At 36.8% G+C, this 20315-nt stretch overlaps 1 protein-coding gene across 1 annotated transcript in view; it reads left to right on the top strand.

Moving 5' to 3' along the window:
- Nucleotides 1-10468: 10468 nt before the first annotated feature.
- FGF12 (fibroblast growth factor 12) overlaps nt 10469-20315 on the top strand; it is a 503500-nt gene continuing 493653 nt past the window's right edge. Inside the window, exons 1-2 of the mRNA XM_020286749.2 lie at nt 10469-10571; nt 10737-10883. Coding sequence (XP_020142338.1) covers nt 10871-10883 — 13 coding nt within the window. The 5' untranslated portion in view covers nt 10469-10571; nt 10737-10870. The remainder of the gene's footprint in view (nt 10572-10736; nt 10884-20315) is intronic.

Consider the following 20315-nt stretch of genomic DNA (forward strand, 5'->3'; position numbering starts at 1 on the left):
TGGTCCACATTTCATTTTTGCACTCTCGAAAACTTGGAAAGTCAAGGCTGGACCCGCAAAGGAGCTACATTGGGAAGCTCCGTTTGTAGCTTCCTAGTGTAGCCAGGGGAAATATATGTGCAAGATCCAGTCTTTTCAGGCAAAGAGCTAAATCTCATAAGACAAGTAAACATGACAACAGTCCATGCTAAGTCCAAGGGAGAGCATGCCAAGGGCTTTACTGGAGGTAATTAAGTTACACTGGAAGGCCCCTCTATCCTGGTAATTCCTTTGCTCCAACATTATAACAACTACCCTAAATGATCAGGGGCATTGGGCAGAAATTAAAATTGACCCTTCAGATATGGTAAACTTTATGTCCAACTGCAATCCTAAGAGTATTAAAGCTTCCTTCTCAGTCCACATTCAGCATCCCCTTATCCTTCATCTTCTCTCCCCTCCAGGAACACGGGGTTATTTTCCTCACCTCAAGCCACCCTACTCTCTCTCTCCACTGAGCCTTTAATGCTGAAACCTCTGCCAGAAATGGCTTTATTTACTTCGTTGGAAAGGTCTTTTCATCCTTCAGTGTCCCCTGTTCCTTCACTGACTGGGAAAGTAACACATTCCCTCTCTTGGGCTCCTATGGCACAAGTTTGTCTAAACAGTGGTGGAAGATGTCTCACCTAGAAAGGATATGTCTTTGAGGCATATGAAAAGGTCAAGAATTTAAATTCTATAAACAATTGGTTGGATTTCTGGCTCCACAACTCACTTGCAGTATATTTTGAGTAAATAATATACTTTCTTGGAGCCTTAGTTACTTACTAGTGTTATCGTGGGGATTTAATAAGATAGTGGATATAAATCACCCAGCATAATGTTAGACAAAAATTAGAACGTTTTGTTTGTTAAATTCAATGTGTGGAATCCATAATATAAATGAATATAAATGTAAACTAGCCATGGTACCTTATATTGGATTTTGGGGACATTCAGCTTAAGAAAGTAGTTTGATTTCCTAAATTATTATGTAGCCCCTTTGATAAGTTATCTAATGCCATACAAGAACAAGTCATTCTCTTCTCTGAGCAATTTTACTATTTTATGACAATGGTGACATTTTAATCTTATTCTCTATATATACCACAAAGAAAGTTGTTTAAGTTGATTTCATAAAGTTATTTGATTTTCTCAGGTTGATTTCCTTTCTTGATTCTGATTTTCAGTTTATCATTGAGATGGATGCCCCCTTCATTTTCTTCCAGCTTAGCTGCACCCTGAGTGTAGCTCAGGGGCCTGAGTGATACTTGTTGAATGATCTTCACATTTTAAAACAATTAAAAAGAACCAAAAAACAAAGTCCAAGTGTTGAGAAGGCACCACTTCTATTGCCAATTCTCCCATCTCCATCTGTGCTGCCTAAAAGTGTCTGCTTTCTGTACTTACAAGACATTAGTCTTTTGGCACTAACATCCAGCACAAATAATGTGGATGTAATAATAGCAAATGATTTGGCATGTGCATCAATGTGAAAATAGGGTTTACAAATGCACAGTAATGTATCCTGCAAGAATACATCATCGTTTTAAATATGTTTCTTGAACATACTTATGTTCAGTTGAGAAAACATCACATCCATTATTAGAAAGGTAGAGTGTTTCTTCGTATTCTGGGAGGATGCTTGATAGATGATTGCTATATTTAGCCATGGAAGCTAACATCTCACTTAAGGTGGAAAGAACTTTCTGTCCAGGGAGAAAACTAAGAATTGAATTGAATTGAATTTTAAGTTCTCTGCTTAAAAGGAGATATAATAATTAAGACAAAACTAAAGTAAATGGATAAAAGGATCAAACAATAATATTCAGATACATTCAGGGTTTGAAGCTGGAAAATAAAAATCAATAGAATATTTATCATTCATGCATTTCTTTGTTCAAAGCATTTCTTTCTCTCTTGACCAATTCAAGATACTAGTTCGGCTTATGAACATCTATGGAACCAAGCAGGGATATTGTTAATGAGTAATGTGGGGGGTGGGGCGGGTAGCGGTGATAGTGGGGAGGTGGATATTTCAAGAGATGGGAAATCCAAGACTAGAAGAAGAAAGTAAAGAGTGACAAAAGCTCATCTCAGAAGCCAAACGTGGAGAATTTTGTTTCTACAACCTGGAAACTCAGGGAGAAAAGAGCAAGAATAAAGCAGGTTGGTGGGCAAGATTGATGGGCCTGGTGGTAGTATTCCTGATGTAGAACAAGCACTGCTCTTCAAAGTTCCTTTTTATTTGCTCCTGGGGTATAATGAAGAATCAACTGAATTTAAAAGTCCAAGGACAGTCTCAACCTTTGGTCACTTAGTCACTTGCTGATTGATTCATTAATGAATTGAGAATACAGTTACTCTAAACCTACTATGTGCACTATGCAATGTGATTGGAATACTCCGCCTGTCTTAGTCCATTCAGGCTGTTATCACAGAATACCACATGCCTCACTATAAACGACAGAAATTTATTTCTCATAGTTTTGAGGCTGGGAAGTTCAAGATCAAGGCACTGGCAGATTTGGTGTCTAGCAAGACCCTGCTTCTTCGTTCATAGGCAGCTGTCTTGCTGTAACTTCACATGGCAGAAGAGGCTAGGAGCTCCCTTGGGGTCTCTTTCACAATGGCACTAATTCAATTCATGAAGGCACAACCCTTGTGACCTAATCACTGCTCAAAGTCCCCCATCCATACCATTGCATTGGGGATTAGGTTTCAACATGTGAATTTTGGAGGCACACAAATATTCAGTCCATAACACAACCTTTATTATTTTAAATTTATATATATGTAAATTTTATATAAAATATATAAATAAATAGATGGTAGACACAAAAAATACTGAAAATACTTTGAAGATTAAGAGAAGGTTTCTCAGGAAATGCTTTAACTGGGCTTTGAAGGATAAACAAGAGTTTCCTAAGCTGAGGAAAAGTGAGCCTAAGGGTTCCATTCAATCTTATAACTCTATTAAGATTGTGTTTGTCCTACCTTCTTTATCACAGCCTGAATCATCTGCCAACTCAAGTCGTTGGCACAATGTAGTGGGTAAAACTGAAAAAATAATTTTAAAGATGTCAGGGAGAGAAGGGTAATGAGGCAGGTAGATGGAAATATTTTGCTGGGGTTTATATTTCTCCATTCAGTGGTTAGGTGGTAGTAATGGGGCCTAGTAGACTACTATTTCTTCACTTCAAACCATCTTCCATTTTGTACTGGAGCACTTTGTACTTCATGGTAACATAAGGAACAGTCAGGTAGTAAAGAGACAGTATAAGATGATGGTTAAAAGTCCTGACTTTGGATTCAAGCAGTTCTAAGGTCTAAGCGTCTTCCCTTCTCTGGGCCTCAGGTGTCTCATATTATAAACTGAAGGCATGGGACTAGAGGAGCTTCAGTGGTCCCTTCAGCTCTGACTGACATTCATGCCAAAAGGAATACGACATTGCTGTGTGATAGCCAAGGGGTGGTTCTGTGATCCAGTACAGAACTTTCTAGTGTTAGGGCTGGGAGGGGCCTTGCAAGTCCCTTCTTTTACAGAGGAAGAAACCAGAGTTATGTCTCAATCCTTCTGAATATCATTTTTATAGCAGCTACTAATTATTAATTATTAATAGCTTGTGATTCTTTAGAGAGCAGGAAAAATGTTTATTGAGTGAATTTGGAAGTAATTGGGTAGGCTAAATAAGAAGTTTGCTAGTCATACTACACAGGCATAAATTTAAATCAGATGAAAAACATGTTCATCTCACATTTTAAATCAAGACAGACTTTAGGTGCTTAAGAGAAGGCCTGGGAGTCTCAGCATCGCCGTCTTACAACCCCAGGGCCTACACCTCAGTATAAGATGGAACCCTCTGTGAAGAGCAGCGGTTTGGTTCCATCTGTAACTGCATTCTGTGTTTGCTCCCTTCACAGTCCAGTAGAGTCTCAGTGGGGCAAATGATGAACAGAAAAAAAGACAATGTAAAAAGTGCTAGAAAATACCTCTTGTAAATACTTTCTAAAAATATAGCACATAAAAATCTATTAGTCTTCCTTTTTTTGGTAAACTGTAGTATGTCAATATCATCAGCAACTGACCGGTCATGAACTCCCAAGTCGCTGCTGATAAAGCCCTTGTGTTAATACACCTGTGGGATCCATTATGCTATTGTATTCTTTTGCTGTTATTTAATTTCAGTTGGTCTAAATTACTCATTAATCTTTCCCTCCATTTTTAATAGCAGGGCTTTTGGCACCAGTAAAGTAGCTAATTGCTTCATTTCTGCATTTCACTTTGGGTAGCCACAGCCACTATGTGAATTGCAATTTGAATATAAATACAAACCAGAAAGATTTTCACCAAGTAAGAGCACTGGTAATGAAAAAAGACAAGTGATACACTTGTGCCACATCAATCAACAGTGTATTATGAAGGTTGCTTATCGCTGGCAACACATTTAGTATGGTTACCATTTCCCAGCCTTTCAACAAGAACTTCCGATTGTGTTTATTAAGTGAAATAAATAGAGTTCTGAAACAAAGTTTGCAGTACAATATGAATAGTAAAAGCCCTCCAAGCAAAGAATGCCTACAAATTTGTATATCACTAGAGAGGGCTGTAATGAAATAGATCATCAATAGACTTAACTTCCAGTCTGTTTGTAATTTGTTACTTAAGAAAAGTTATTTTTCTCCCACTGGGCCTCATTTCTCACTTTCGTCTAATAAGTGTTTGGGCTACAAAATTTATGAAGTTTATTCCAGTTGTGAACCTCCAATGTAACACCATGAGTCCACAGACTTATAGTATGCACCAGCCCCTAGACTAGGACCTGGGACATCATAGGTTCTCAATAAGTATTTATTTAACGAATGAAGGACAGACTGGTTAATTTGCTAACTTTCTAGGACTGAATATTCATGTGCTATTATTACAAAAAAATTTAAGCATCTGTGTATTTGGAATTTTTTGTGGGGGGAGTATAGGGTGAGGAAATGGCTTTATTCAAATATCTACATTGTTTTGAAGCAGCATTTCTATGGTGCCTCTTTGGATTAAAACTTGCTGTACATTTGGTCCATTCTTAGTACCAGAATTCAAGGATTGAGTTGGTCTTTATAATGATTCCAAGCAGATTCAAGAAGTTACTTTTGCATGTTATTTTACCAGGTTATTTCTTATCCCCAGAGTGAAAAGGGGCAATTAGCTGAAAAGTTTTATCTTCTAGTTTCTTGCTTGGACCGATTATTTTAACCAAGTGTCAACTTGAGACCTAGACATTAATGAAACTGGCATACCCCATTTCAAGTGGGCATTATGCCAGTGTAACAGATGGGCCTTGAAATTGTCAGTTGATCGCTTGTATATAAATCTCTAATGTTGTCCAGTGGACAAAGTCCTTAACAAGAAATGTCAAAAATGTTTGTCACTTGGCTTAGAGATGCCTTACCCATGCATCATTACTCTGCTGCACTACTATGCAAGCCTCTTTGGACTTTTAATAGCCCCCCAGAGAAATCACTGTTAAATATGTGGACAGGTAGCTCCATGGAAATATATATCCTGATGGCCTGCATCTTCTTCTACCCTGTCACATCTTTCATAGGATGTTTCTTTACTCCATTCCTTCCCTGCAACCCGAACCAGTTCTATTGAAACTTTATCACTCGAAGACTGTTCTTTCACTTTCACTCAATGAAGACAATGAGAATCTCACACCAAGTAAGCAATTAAGATACGTTTGCTCCCTGATGGACACTATCTAATCTCTAAAATATTGTCATTCTCACATGGCTTTGCTGTCTCAACTCACCATCTTCTTGTCCTTTGACATTTTTGCCATCTTCCTTATTCTTCCTTCTCCTATAAGCAATTTCTTCCTGCCTCCTATGCTCTTTGTGAAGGCACGGCCTGCCTATTAGCCTGCCTAAGAGGGATACCTGAACTTAGGTTCAGAAAAACCTGAACCTAGGCCTGATTATTTATGGTCTTTGCCCAAAAGTAAACACTGGGCCCATTTGTTAACTGACTTTCTGCCTCACAATGATCGTGCTGCCTCTTTACCGGACACTTATGACCTGGTTTATGCCATCAACATAGCTAATTGATGCCTCTCAGTTGCCAAGGGAATTGGCTTTATGGCCATGAAAAGAGCTTTATCTCATTAAGCTCATTCATTTACTCATCAGTATTAAATAAAGCCTTCTAAGTGCTACATGCTCTTCTAGAAGATGGAGGTACAAGAGTACACAAAATGGACATGGTCCTTGTTCTTGTGGAACTTAAATTTTGGTGACAATTTGGAATTGACACCCTGAGCGGAGACTGAGCTGACCACCTGTCCCCTCTCACAGTGAGTACTCATTTATAGAGGTGAGTTGACCTCAGTACCATCACCAAAAATTGTTCCAAGTGGCCAACTGTTATTTTTTATAATAGATCAACCAGTTTTAAAAGATGAATAGTAAGAAAATAATTTGGCACAAAGAAAGACCACAAATTCCTCTCAATTTACATTCTGCACTTCTGGAAAAACAGGGTGAGTATATGGAAAAAAAAGTTGTGTGAGCTGGTAAGTAACTTGACGTATTAGTAAGTCTTTCTAAATTGTTCATTAAAATGTAATGCATTGCCATTAATTAATTTAATCATTTATATTGTTTCTGTACATTGTAATAGGAAACAAAGCTAGAAGAATCTGAATATGCACACATAGAAAATAAATTACATGAGTTGACTAGAAATAGGCTGGAGTCTCAGTCTTAAAGGTGCTGTTCTCATTCAATGGTGCAATATAACTAATATGGCCATAATTTTATGACCGTATTTGGAATATTTAAATTTAAATTTGAATATTTAAATTTAAATTTAAAATTATGTTGTGACAATAGGTGTAAAAGGGGAACATCTTGAGCAAAACAGAGTGTAAGGTCACCTCAAATACAAAGGACCTAGTCCCACCTAATTCTTGACATTTTTGAAATAGCAAATTGCCAGGCTACTAGTTTATTTCCTCTATTCCAGGTTTACCTTTAAGTAAGTTCATCATAACAAGGTCAAATGATTTCTTATTAACACTTTCATGAAGCAATAACTCCTTTAAATCCTCTCCCACTTTCAAATGGGGAGGGATTTGACCCTTTTCTTAATGGGGGGGACTTAAAGGCTCCCAGCCTCTCATCCTTGGCTCAAATGGATCCAGGACCCTAATGATAGTGAGTATAATTTATTGAGTGATCAGTACTTTAGGCATTTTCATATGTATTAGGGTCAGCCCTTATAGCATCTCTGCCTAGAAGATGATATTACTCACATTTTCAGAGGAAGATGTGTCTCATACAGACTGAGTAGTTTGTCCAAGATGTTAGAAGTCACAAATAATAGGCAAATAATAGGCAAGCTGTATGTGAACCTACGTCTGTCTGGTGCCAAAACCTATTTTTTTCCACTATGCCCTACTGTCTCTCTACCCAAATTTATGACAGAAAACTCATGTGTTAGAAAGAGTTATGATATCTTCAAGGTACTCTGGAGTTGGATCTCTGGCATTGAGCATTTCTCTGCCTCCTTCTATTTTTCTCTTTTACATTGAAGGTTCACATCTGGTGGAGAAACCTGGACAATGATAATAACTTCTCATGTTCAAAGCCAACTTTTGGGGTCTCATGTGTTTCTTCCCTCCACCCATATCCTGACCCTGTGAAGATCAGGCCTCAAGAACTAGTTCCATGTGTCTCCTCCAGGAAACTTTCCTAAAACCCCAACCCTGGCTAACTGCCACCTCTTCTGTACTCCCACTCCACCATGACAATCTTTGTCTTATACCTTACCATATTCAAAAACATCGTTTAATGTTTGTATCATAGCTAATAAGCTTTATGCTTCTGTGGGAAAGAGATCATGTTTTATTCATACTTTAACCTCTCTGTGCCTCAGGTTGCTCATCTTTAAAATAGAGGTAATAATAGTACTAACGTCATGTTTTATAAAGGTAAAATTAACTGAAACATTTGGAATCTTTATACTGCTTGGCACATAGTAAGCTCTGAGTAATGTTAGCTCAATATTATTATCATTATTAATTGTTATTATGGTGCTATAGTCAATGTTGCATAGTAAAGTGCACAAAAACATGTATATAAATACTATCAATTCAACAAATGTTTATTATTGTTTCCTATGTTCAAGATACTTGGTAGACCACAATGGAAAATCAGGGGTCTATTTTTAAAGATTAGGGTGGGGAACAAGAATAAGATATGCTCATAAGTAATTATGATATCAAATAAAAAGTAGTAAGTGATGGAAGAGAAATAAAGATATAGAATCATCAGTGTTCTCAACAAAGAATATTCTCAGACTGAATTGGGGAAGATTGTAGGAGTGAGATGGAACTTTAATTGAATCTTGAGGAAAATATAAGATTTGGATATGGAGACACTTGTGGTAGGTAGTGGTGTGATGAAGTGAATATATCCTAGTGATAGCTATTTAAGTAAAGATATAGAAAAGGAACATCTTGAGTTTTGTTTAGAATAATAGCTACTATTGTCTAGGTGTTGAGTTTGGAGAAAATGGAAAGATCTTGAATGTCAGACCACATTTTTTGCATGAAATTTGATTTGTTTTCCATTTAATAAAGCATCTAGGTTTTTAAAATTATAAATAAAAATAAAGAAAATGTATGAACTAGAAGGCTCTCCTGTTCATATTCACCGTAGATAACGGGGAGGCAGTTAGTAAGAACTCATCCTGAAGTAGATGGATTGCCTCTGTCTTCCAGGCAAGAAACTCAGGTTCCGAACCCAGTTCTGCTCCACTGTGTGGCTCTTATCAAGTTAAGTGCCATCCCCTTGCCTTTAGTTTCTCTAGCCATAAAATAATAAATATTAATAGTATATATAGATGTACTCTAAAACTTTTGAGAAGGAATGAGCACGTTATTGGGTACAGTATTAAGAACAGAAATGACTTATCTCAATGAAATAGGCTACTATTCTTAAGGAGCAAATCTACTCCTATCCTTAGCCTACTTCGTAAACCTATTCAACATTTGAAAGAAATCCTGAGTTTTGTGATTCTTTGCAATGTTAACTTGGGCATACAACTGGAGAACATAAAAATCAGTAGACACTAAGTTGTGATCTCTGTAATCCCATATTCCTAGATGCTGTGGGAGTCCTCTACAAACAACTGTACCTGTCTGGCTGAACAACCATATTTACTATTTGTAAGCATAGCGCTGGCATTGGAAAATGCTGGGATGCCTCTGAATTACCAGAAAAAGATTAAATTAGAGTCAACTTCAGGTTTCAAGTTAGGAGTACATTTTATTGTATGTCAATATTTTGAAAACTAGGAATAGAAGTCTATAGTGGAAGGATCTTTGGGTGATCTCAAGTGTGTGATTAATCTGCATATCTCTTTCCTTAGCCATTCCAGATAACAGGGATTCTGAATTTGTTTTTATGCCTGAGAATAAGATTATTATTCTCAAGGAGAGAAGATTCTTTTAGGAGAATTTGAACTATTGAAAAGAAAATAAAGGTAGCAAATGCACCACAATTTTTTCCTATTAAACATTCTTATAAAACTAACTACAATGTAGGCTTTAAAAATATTTTGATATGAAAGTAGCACTTCAAGAGTTTTTTGGCTTTACATTCTTTTTTACAGCCTTATACAAGAAAAACACTCTTCCTCTGCAATTTTCTGAAGATGATTATGTGTTCCATTTAAAAGTACTTGTTTCCCACCTTTGGGGACTTTGCGCATTGGTAGATTGTTTTAGCTAACAAAAGCACCTTAAAATGTCCTCAGTGGCTTTATTTTTTATTTTATTTTTTTTGAGAACTTTAGAAGCTTTGGAACCTGCTCATAAAACAGTTTGAGGTGGAGGCAGGCAGTGAGTCTGAGTAGCAAAGAAGCACCAGGAGAATATTAACCTTTGACAGCTCCAGGACTACTCCACCCCAATCTGAAAAAGAAACAAACAAACAAACAGCAACAACCACAAAAACAAATACGAGGATGTAAGGAGGAATATGAAGTCAGTGGAGAGAGGAGAGGGAAGCAGACACCTGGAAAGTTACCGCAGCAAGTAGGACAAGAAACCCAAATTGTGATCATTAAATAAGATTCGTAAACCCTTTCTCTCTGCCTTCGGAATAAAACCATACCCTCCCTGCCTGGAGACCCTAGCCTCCTCCAAGTCTCCAGTAATCCATCCTGGAGAATCGTATGGGACTGAAGCACAGTCCTAGTCCAATCCATTTTCTAGTTTGCAGAGGAAAATCCGGTCCGGTGTTTATTTTTAGCAGCGCTTCCCTGTGACCGAATGCTACAGCTCTTCAGCTGGGATAACTGAGGACCGTATTGGGGAGCGAAGCGAAGGGGGCGGGGAGCGGGAGGCGGTGAAAAGGGGAGGAGGAACGCCCTGCGCATGCGTGCCAGCGCCCATGCAAATCTGCTGTACATCCAGAGAGCAAAGTGGGATGATCTGTCACTACACCTGCAGCACCACGCTCGGAGGACAGCTCCTGCTCGCAGCTCCCAGGCCCAGGTAAAAAAAAAAAAAAAAAAAAAAAATCTGAGCGGGCACCGTGCATGCATTTCAATATCAGATGCGCGTCGCAGCCTATCCCCTGTAGAGGCAATCTGCTGCTGCTGCTAAGTGTCCTTTGGTGGCTGATTGCAGCTTCAAGGTTTAAGCAATCCCATCTTTCAGGAAGCCTGAGGGGAAGGAAGGAAGGAAGTACGGGCGAAATCATCAGATTGGCTTCCCAGATTTGGGAATCTGAAGCGGGCCCACATCTTCCGGCCAACTTCCATTGAACTTCCCAGCACTCGAAAGGGACCGAAATGGAGAGCAAAGGTATGTGGTTGTCCCTATCGGGGGACTTCCCGCTGCATGTGCGTGTGGCCAGGGCAATCCTCAGCGAGGGGACTGCAGTGCTTGGGGAGCGAGCATCATACTAGGTCGATAGGAGGAGGAGATGCTATGTCCGTTGCAGCACCGGGGAAGTGTGGCAGGAAGGCGACTTCTTTTTAACTCCCACAGCTTTGAAGACAGTGTTTAATACTCCATCAGTTGCGTAGTGAAGTGTGATGAGTTTTTTTGGGGGGTAGCCCCCCCAAAATGGAGGAGGAGGAAAGATGTGTTGGTAAAGCAATTGCTTTTCTGTATAATGGATGGACTCAAATATATTTCATTTGCTTCAGAATTGCTGACAGGCACGTTTGTATCTGATATCCAATAATGCATTGCTAAAAAAAAAAATGTTTGGATTTCTCTACCCCCACCCCATGAAGATGGTATTTCTGGGTGTGTATGACCACATCCTACTGCATTTTGAATATATATCAGCAGACAAATTTGGTCTATTTGAAATAGCATGCGTTAGAACTGACCTCTAAGAAGAACAGTGTATCGGAGTACTGCTTGGTTCAAAAGCATAATGCATTTACTAGTTCTAAACATGTATATATTAATATTCTCCTCATAAGCAAATCTGCATAATGTACACATACCAAGTGGTAAATGAACTGTAAAAATCAACTTCTGAATGGTATATGTAATACACATAAAGAAATGACTATTAAAATTATAAGATTAGATATCCTTTGGATTTAACCCCATTCTATGCTGGTCTGTTTCCCCTCTTTAAAACGCCCACCAGGTTGTGAGAGCCTTGAGTGGTATGGTCAGATATCCAGGAGGAATATTGGATGTCTTTCATTCTGGTGAAACAGAAGAAATGATGTCAACTTTTATGAAACTATATTCATTACCCAGAACTCGAGAAGCTATATTTGAAACAAGGTTTTATTTTTAAACCAGGAATATGTCAGTCAGTGTGGTAATGTACTCAGAATCAGGGAGTGGTGGTGGGTTACCTATTTCTGGGCTAATTAATAAAACTGGAGTATTGAATGATAGCAGCTATATGTTCTATAAAGTATTTTAAGTATTTAATTAGTAGATTTAAAGTTTTTGAACCTAGGGAAGAATTTACAGTATACAAGGAACTGAATCAACATGGATTAAGACTAACTAGAAATTTTCAGTTTAGACAAGTTATTTTTATGATACATTGATGAATATTTCCATGTCTGACAGTGATGTACACGTATGAGAGGATCCATATCTATAAATATACATGAGGCATATATTTATTAACTCTATTATTGAATCCATTTTAAAATGAAAGCCTGTCTTTCTTAACAAATGAAGGTCTGTAATATTCTTGTTGATGAAGCATTTCTGGAACATGAGCTTAACAACAGAAAAAGAGAGTATCATTTTACTATGGAACAGTGTTTTTGTGTGACACCTGGTATTTGGTCACTGAATTTGGTTATTTGGCAAGAATTCCTGGTAACATTTTTGCCTCCAATTTATACACTAATTCCTGGTCCATCATAAAAAAAGGATATATCTCTCAGCAATAATCTTTTATTTCCCTTTATTGCCCATGAAACATGCTACATGTAACTCAGAGTTCCAGGTGGTTTATGCCTCAGATTGCTAGCTGTAGAGTTCTAGCTATTCTTCTAGTCTTGTGAGTTCAAAAAGGAGAAATAATCTGAGAAATATATCTGAGAAAAATCAGGCCAGAAGTGCTATGCCAATCAAGATAGCAGTGGTATGGTGAATCATAGTACTCAGCTAAAGACAGTGAAGATTTTGCCATAAGCCAGCACTGTGGTCATTTTGCAGAGGTCTCCATAACTGCCTTTGAGAAAAGATATGACAAAAGTCTTTATGCATGTTAATTCCTGCACTTGCTTTATGAAGCTGAGTTAGCCAGTTAGCAATCAGATTAAGAATGGCTAAGTACTTATACTTGGCCTCACTTTCTATGTTGATGCAAATGGCACAGCTAAAAATGGTAGCTAACTTGAAATTTTTATTCTCCAGAAAAACAGAGTGTATTAAGAGGAGAGCATCTATCCATATTTCATTATAATTGGCACATCTTTCATACTTCATGCTACCATGTACAAACTTCTTCCCCCAACAGATTCAAATCTAATTCTAGGAAGACATTCTCAAATGTAAGTACATGTAATTCTTTTTCTATTGGAAACTCTTTAAAAATAGAGTCAAAAAGTCATACTGCATGATTCTGTTGAGGGTTCAAGTGTTTTCCATCTCCCCCAAACCCTAATGGCCCATTTAATCTTGAATCCTGTCACCAGTGTTTGAAAACCTTCACATTGCCTGTAGCATTTGAAAAACCTTTCTTAGAGAACTTGTCCGGAGTGTCCACCAAGTTGAACTTCAGTTATAAATAAATAAGATCAATTTATTTTTCTTCCTTACTTATTACTTGCATCACTCCCAGTCTTCCAGAATAAAAAGAAGAGGAAAACAAATCAATTGGCTTAGGGATCAATGCACAATCTTTATGATTAATATTGTCTCAATGATTTGTTTTGGTGCACAATCTTAGCAGCTTGACAGAATTTGTGCCTTTTGGGTCCCATAGACGTGAAGTTCTTAAATGGCTTAAAGTATTTAGTATTTAGACGAGTGGTTCACAAACTTTGCTGTACATTAGAATTACCTGGCATGCTTTTCAAAAATCCTTATCTGTGGTTGGCACCCCATACCAATTAAATTAGAATGTTGTGGTAGAAGAAAAGCGCAGGTAGTTTTTAAAGATCCCCAGGTATAGCAATGTTTGGGAACCACTGATTTAGACACTTGATAATCAAAATGTGGTTTGCAGACTTGTTTTTTAGAATAGGAGAATCTTGATCTTTACTCCAGGTCTGTTGAATCAGAATCTGATTTTTTTAAATCCCTAGGTAATTTGTATGCCCATTAAGGTTTGATTAGCATTGATTTAGAGTGAGGAAAGGGGGGTCTATCTATCTATCTATCTATCTATCTATCTATCTATCTATCTATCTATCTATCTACTTTATCTCTTTTTTCTTCTCCTGCCTATATCACATTTATCTTTGTTTAGGTTTTCAACCTCAGGCTGGCAAATTATCTATAGAAAAAACACCTGTAGAACTTTTCAAATGTAAAGATGCATAGCCCATACCTCTAGAGATTCTGGTTTAATTGGTTCTAGGGTAGACCTGGGAACAAGCATTTTTAAATTGCTTCCCAAATGATGCTGATGGGTAGCCAGAGTTAACTACTGATGTAGGGCCTTGCTACTGGTGGTCCATAGACCAGCAGCATTAGCATTATATGGGAACTTGTTAGAAACTCAACATCTCACATCTTACCCCAGACTCACTAAATTAACTACATTTCAACAAAAGCTGATGGTCATTTGTATGCATGTTAACGTTCAAGAAGCATTGGCCTAGATGTAAGGAAACTGAATTGTATCTAAGAAAGACTACTTTAGGAACCTCAGTAGAGAAGATTTGACATTATCTGACTAATCAATATGGATGATCATGGGTATGTTATCCTGTTCTAGGTCTTCTGTTTGCTTTTTCTTTGAAAGAACAGAAATGAAGTTTGAAAGAAATTGCCTTCTTGATGGTTAGATCAGAAAAGAGACTCACTTTTCAATACCCCCTCTGTGCTTCCTCAAACTCATTTACTTTCAATCCCCAATTGTTTTTAAATATTTATTCTCTAAGTTCATTTTGAGGACCTGACCATGTTCTGATGTTAATTCATAGTAATGTGGTGATATTAGACTACTTAAATCAAGGCACAGCTTAACAGAATGAATATAACTTTACCCTCTTCCCATTGTCATACATCTCTGTTCAACTCTTTTGAGAGTCATTTGACATGTCCCTTGCTACATAAAATATTTCCTGACCTCTCCCACTTTGAATTGATATTTTACTGGTATTCATTATGTGACCTAAGTACTTGCTTATTTCTCACATACTTCCTTTCCTACAGTCAGCTCTTTAATAAAGAGCACAAAATTGTAATTTTGTGCTCTTTATTAAATAAATATTTGTTTACTTATGTGCCCTATGTTCCCAGTTCTGAGAAAGTAAACTAAGATGCAATCTCTGATCTCAAAGATCTCACTCTCCTATCTCATTAATATACTAACCTTCTTGTAGGCATAATCTGAGCCTCTAACATGCAACCACCCAGGTGTTTGTTTTAGGTAGAACATTTTAGTTTACATGGTAGGATTATATATGTTAAATTAAATGGCCTTAGTTTTTCATGTCAATTTCACACATCCAGAAAATTTCAAATTGGGAGAGGTGCAAGAAGTTTAGCTACTAGGAGGGATCCCAGAAATATCAGTTTGATTCCAGAAAATGGAAGGCAGTAACCTGACCTGCTTTCTCAATAAAGACCTATACGTGTATTTCCCATGAAGATTAAATTCTCTGTTCTGGGCTTCACACCAGCCATCAGAGTCCAGGCAAGTGCATGAACCAACACATTTGAGGTATAGGACAGTTACTTCTCTGAAGCCAGGACAGTTTGTCTATCAGGGGCAAAAGGAAATTTCTAAGCAGTTTATTTGTTTAGCAGAACTGGAAAGTGATTTTAAGAAGAGCTACTTTGTAGTTAAACAATAAAACACTGAGGCCATTGTGGTGGAATAAGTAAAATATAATACAGCAAAATCATAATGTAATAGGATAGGCACTGGGCATAGGAGAGCCAGGTTCTTACCCCAGCTCTAATAATATAACTTTGGACAAATAGCTTTCCTTCTCTGGGTCCCAATATTCTTAAATATTAAAGGTGGTCCAGTTCGTTTAATTCAAAATATGCTACTGAGTTGCCACATTGTTCCAGGAAAATTGTTAAATGAAGGGGATAGAGATATAGTGTATTGACTTGACCTCTAGGAGTTTATAATCTAGGGATATATGAACAGGCTCAAGAGTTATCAATTTCTAACACTGTTTGTGTCTTCTCCCTTCATCTTTCAGAGTTCTAATAGGTTACCCAGGAGGTCAGAAGGGAAAGTCTTACAATGATTAATGACCCATAATGAGGCACTTAACAATATTCCACAGTAATAATGCCTGACTTTTGTTTCCGCTTTGGTTTCTTTAAACAAAATTATTGTGTGGTCGAACATTTGAACTCAAGCTATGTATCTACTCTAAAAGTTGTTCCAACTAACTACCTAGTTAATAACCCATTGTCTGACTTAGGTGGTTATTATGAAGCTTGTTAGCCTCAGTAATGAGCCTGGGGGTGGCCAGCTTATTTGCCATTCCCTCATTCCTGTCCTTTTATACTTTTAAGCTTCTGAAGTATTGACCCTCTGGTGTTTTGTGCTTACTAAGTGACCAATAATGGTTTATTACATTTGTTGACATTGGGGTTTCCTGATTTGTCACATATTAACAGCCATAAATAATGATCATGAGATACTTTGTGTTTTTTCAAAGGGCTTTTAGTGTATGCCATCTCCCTTAAAACCTTGTGATTGTGCATTTTAACTTCATTTTGTAGATAACAAACAGAGGCTAAGAAAGACTAAGTGGCATAGGCAAATCATCTTACCTTTGTTTCTCTGTAAAATAAGAATTATTATACTCACCCAGGCATCATACCATAATGTAATGAATTTGAAATAAAACTCATACCAATAAAGCATTTAGAGTTCTTTAGAGTCAGCCTAAGTTTCATCATTATTAGCTGTGTTTGTCTTTTCACTAGACTGTGAGATCGTGGAGGGTAGACATTGGTCCTTTGCCATCTTTGCAGTTTTAGCAGCAAGCATACTGCATAGAAAATAAATCATCTTCAGTGATTTCACAAAGGCTTTAATTTACCAAAAGGGATTCCTTTGGTGCTTATTCTTCATTTTTGGTAGCAACTTCACTAATACTTGAATTTGTCTTTATTTTTGGCAGGACTTAGTTTCAAGGCAATTATACATCTTGTGGGTTTGGGGATGGAGATACATTGAGTTAAGTATTATACCTTAGATAGGTTTAAAACATAGACTATGTAAATTCTGGCCATTAACAGTGGTTCTTAGCCAGAGGGTGCCTCATAACCACTTGGCACTGGTAATACATGGAACTCAGATATTTAAGAAGCACTTGGGTGATTAGGATGTATAACCTCAACTATGAATCAATAGATAAGCTACAGGATTGGTTACTATGAAACTATAATATGTTCCTGTGTCCTTTATCATGGACACTATAAGACTCCTACTGCCTGGGTCTTGTCTATTATTATCACCCTCTGTAGTGTTAAGAGTGAGTGTGTATGTAGAAGAGAGACTTAATTCCTATACTACAGACTCAGGATAGAAAATAGATATGTAAAATAGATGATAAGATTCTAAGACCACATGTCCTTTCCTCCAACATCTTCTTCCTCATCTTATTAGCATCCTTGCATGCATAACGTGGTAGGATTTTTTCTAGGATCTATGTCAAATAGTTCTAATTTTAGTTTTCCCATCTCTCCAGTTACTTTTTGAAATAGTCCCTGCCTCCTTGTCTTTGGGAATGTAAGACTCCCACCCAGGGAGACCATGGTTTTTAGCTGCTGCGATGCTACTGATGGTGGTACCTTGGCAGAAGTCCCACAGGACGCCTGTTGCCCCTTCACAGACCTTTTCTTTTTTTCTTTAATACGCAGTCTGCCTGGCTTTTTACCTGAAACAAACCCTATCTCTAATGATTCAGAGAGCACAGATAATTGAAAGTGGGGCTTTAAACTACATAAAAGAAGTAAAGAGATTATGCCATTCTGTGGTTAGGTTTTTGTTTCTCTCTTGTTTATAGACTAGCTATTAGCCTGAGAAGCAGCCCAAAGGGATTAGACTTCAAAAAAAAATTCAGAAACTTTCAGAGGCCATTCAGAAGACAACTAAACGCATCAAAGATCCCCTTAACAAGCAGCAACACCAATCTCTCCCTACCCCATTCATTTCTAGAATCATCATCCATGTGAAATAATCAGGCTTTTCTCAATTTTTTCAAATACTGATAACATTGAAGCAAACAAACCTCAACACAAGGCAATTTAGGAAATTTCTTTTCAGCTATTTGGAAACCTAAAATCTAGGTACGTTCCTGGCTTAAATGTGTTGAAGTGTTTTTATGCCCTTAGTCTCATTCACATACTAAATTGGGTTTAGATGTGCTGCAAATAAGATAATTACATAAGATTTATTGTATGATCATTCTAATTGTTAAAATCTGGAAAGTTTAAAATTAGACTTTTAAGCAGCTTTTTATAAAGGCTCTTCTTTCATTTCAAAATCTGCTAAACATTTCCCACACTATTTAAAATTGAATTTGGTTTATTTTGTTTTAGGATTTAAGAGAGAAATACTTGCTTATGTGTTAAGATAAAAGTTGCCATGTAAATAAATTGCTCTTTATTTACAAACCTACAAATAATTAAAAATTAGTTGAAATAGGTACTTTTTATCTGTGGATTTTGCATCCACAACAGCATAAAAAGCAAACCGATGATGAAAATATAGCAAAAAGGGGAAAAGCAAAGTAATGACACAAACTATCAGTATTAGTTTATTAAAATAAGATGATTGATTGATTTATTCAATATGAAATCTTTCTTGAGTATCTTTGTTAGATACCGAGCTTTTCAAACTGGGGCATGCATACTGGTGGGATTATGACATCATACCCTGGATAATACACTGAGGCATAGAATAAACAGGGTACATACTCTGATGAAATAAACTAGCATTCTACTCTATTAATCTAACAGATGAATTAGATTGTTCTAATCTAATCCACTATATGTTAGAAAAACCTGGGTTCAGGTTCTGGTCCCTCTATTGATTCCATGGATGAACCTTGGGGAAAATCACTTCCTTCTCCTCTCTGGAACTCAGTGTACTAAACCTTTCTTTCTTTCTTTCTTTCTTTCTTTCTTTCTTTCTTTCTTTCTTTCTTTCTTTCTTTCTTTCTTTCTTTCTTTCTTTCTTTCTTTCTTTCTTTCTTTCTTTCTTTCTTTCTTTCTTAACTCTGTTTGCCTATTGATTTTTATTTTCTTATTACAAAAAAACTGCTTTTTTAAAATTTTTATTTTTTTAGCTTGTATGCATTCTTCCTTGACCCTATTTAGGCTTGACTTCTATATAAAGTAAAACAAGGTGATAATAATTACCACATCCATTTTTCAGGACTCTGTAAATTTGAGCTAGCTTGTCAATGCTGTGAATTGTGTGGCTGAAGTTATCGGGTTTATAACCAGGTTGAGCAATTCATTTGGTTGTGGCTGAGAAAGCTCTAAGACTGGGAGAAAAGTGCTACTTGGCTAAAGTTTTCATGTAGCATGATTGTGACCACATATAGGTTACAGACATATGCCTGAATTGAAGGATGGCTGTGCTGGCCTTCTGGAAAAGACCCAGCTTAGGAATCCAGAGACCTGCATTTGAATCCTAATTTCTTCCCCATCTCACTAACGTGAGTTGGAGCTGGTCACTTTCTTTCTCTGGCCTTGTTCTTCATTTGCAAAACAAAAGTAGATTAGACACACGATTCTTTTCATTTGTGAGATTGTAGGAACCAGCATTTGTGAAGCATGTATGTAGGGACTATTATGGATAAGTTCTGCTTAATCGTTTATGGTTGGCTGCTTGTTCTCTTCTATCTCTTTGGCTAACTCTGTGGCATTTTTGCTCAGCAGATTGTACATTATGTTTTAACATCTTTTTTTTCACTCTCATGTGTGTCCTCTTTACAATTAAGATGAGTTTATTTATACATCAGTCATATGTGAAGTTGATTTGGTGGATAGGGTTTTCTTTACTCTGCCAGCCCTAATCAGAACCTTCCTGCTTTAAAAAAAAAAAAAAAAAAAAAAGATAAGCAGTCCAACAAGTGCTGAGTGTTTTACTAACATTATAGAAAGGAGATTTGATTTTCTTTTAGTTCTCAATCATTAGTAATATATTATTCAAAAATAATTGCACTCAGTCCTTTATTGTCTTCAAACAATTTAAAAACCAATACCGGATTCTCCCAATTTTTGATTGGCTACCAGTCATTTTAGATAGAAGCAGCATTTTTTGCTTCCAGATGAAAGTTTTCCAAGGACTAAGAGTTTCATGGTTAATAAACTGAATTTCTTGATTATGCAAAGAATAAAGGAAAGTGCAATATTTATCAGCCACTAACATGTTTATGAACATGAATTATAAGCAGAAGTACTTATGATATAATGATAATTATAAAAAACAGTATATGTGGATATATACACTGATCACAATAATGTAAAATTTGTATCTTCATGGACAGATAATAGATTATAATATGCAAAAAGTGACAATATTTGGGTAACTATTTATAATAATTATGACTGGACATTTATTCTTTGCAAATCTTTTATCAATAT

Source organism: Microcebus murinus, chromosome 1 (genome assembly GCF_040939455.1).
Source record: "Microcebus murinus isolate Inina chromosome 1, M.murinus_Inina_mat1.0, whole genome shotgun sequence".
In the NCBI taxonomy this organism is placed as follows: Eukaryota; Metazoa; Chordata; class Mammalia; order Primates; family Cheirogaleidae; genus Microcebus; species Microcebus murinus.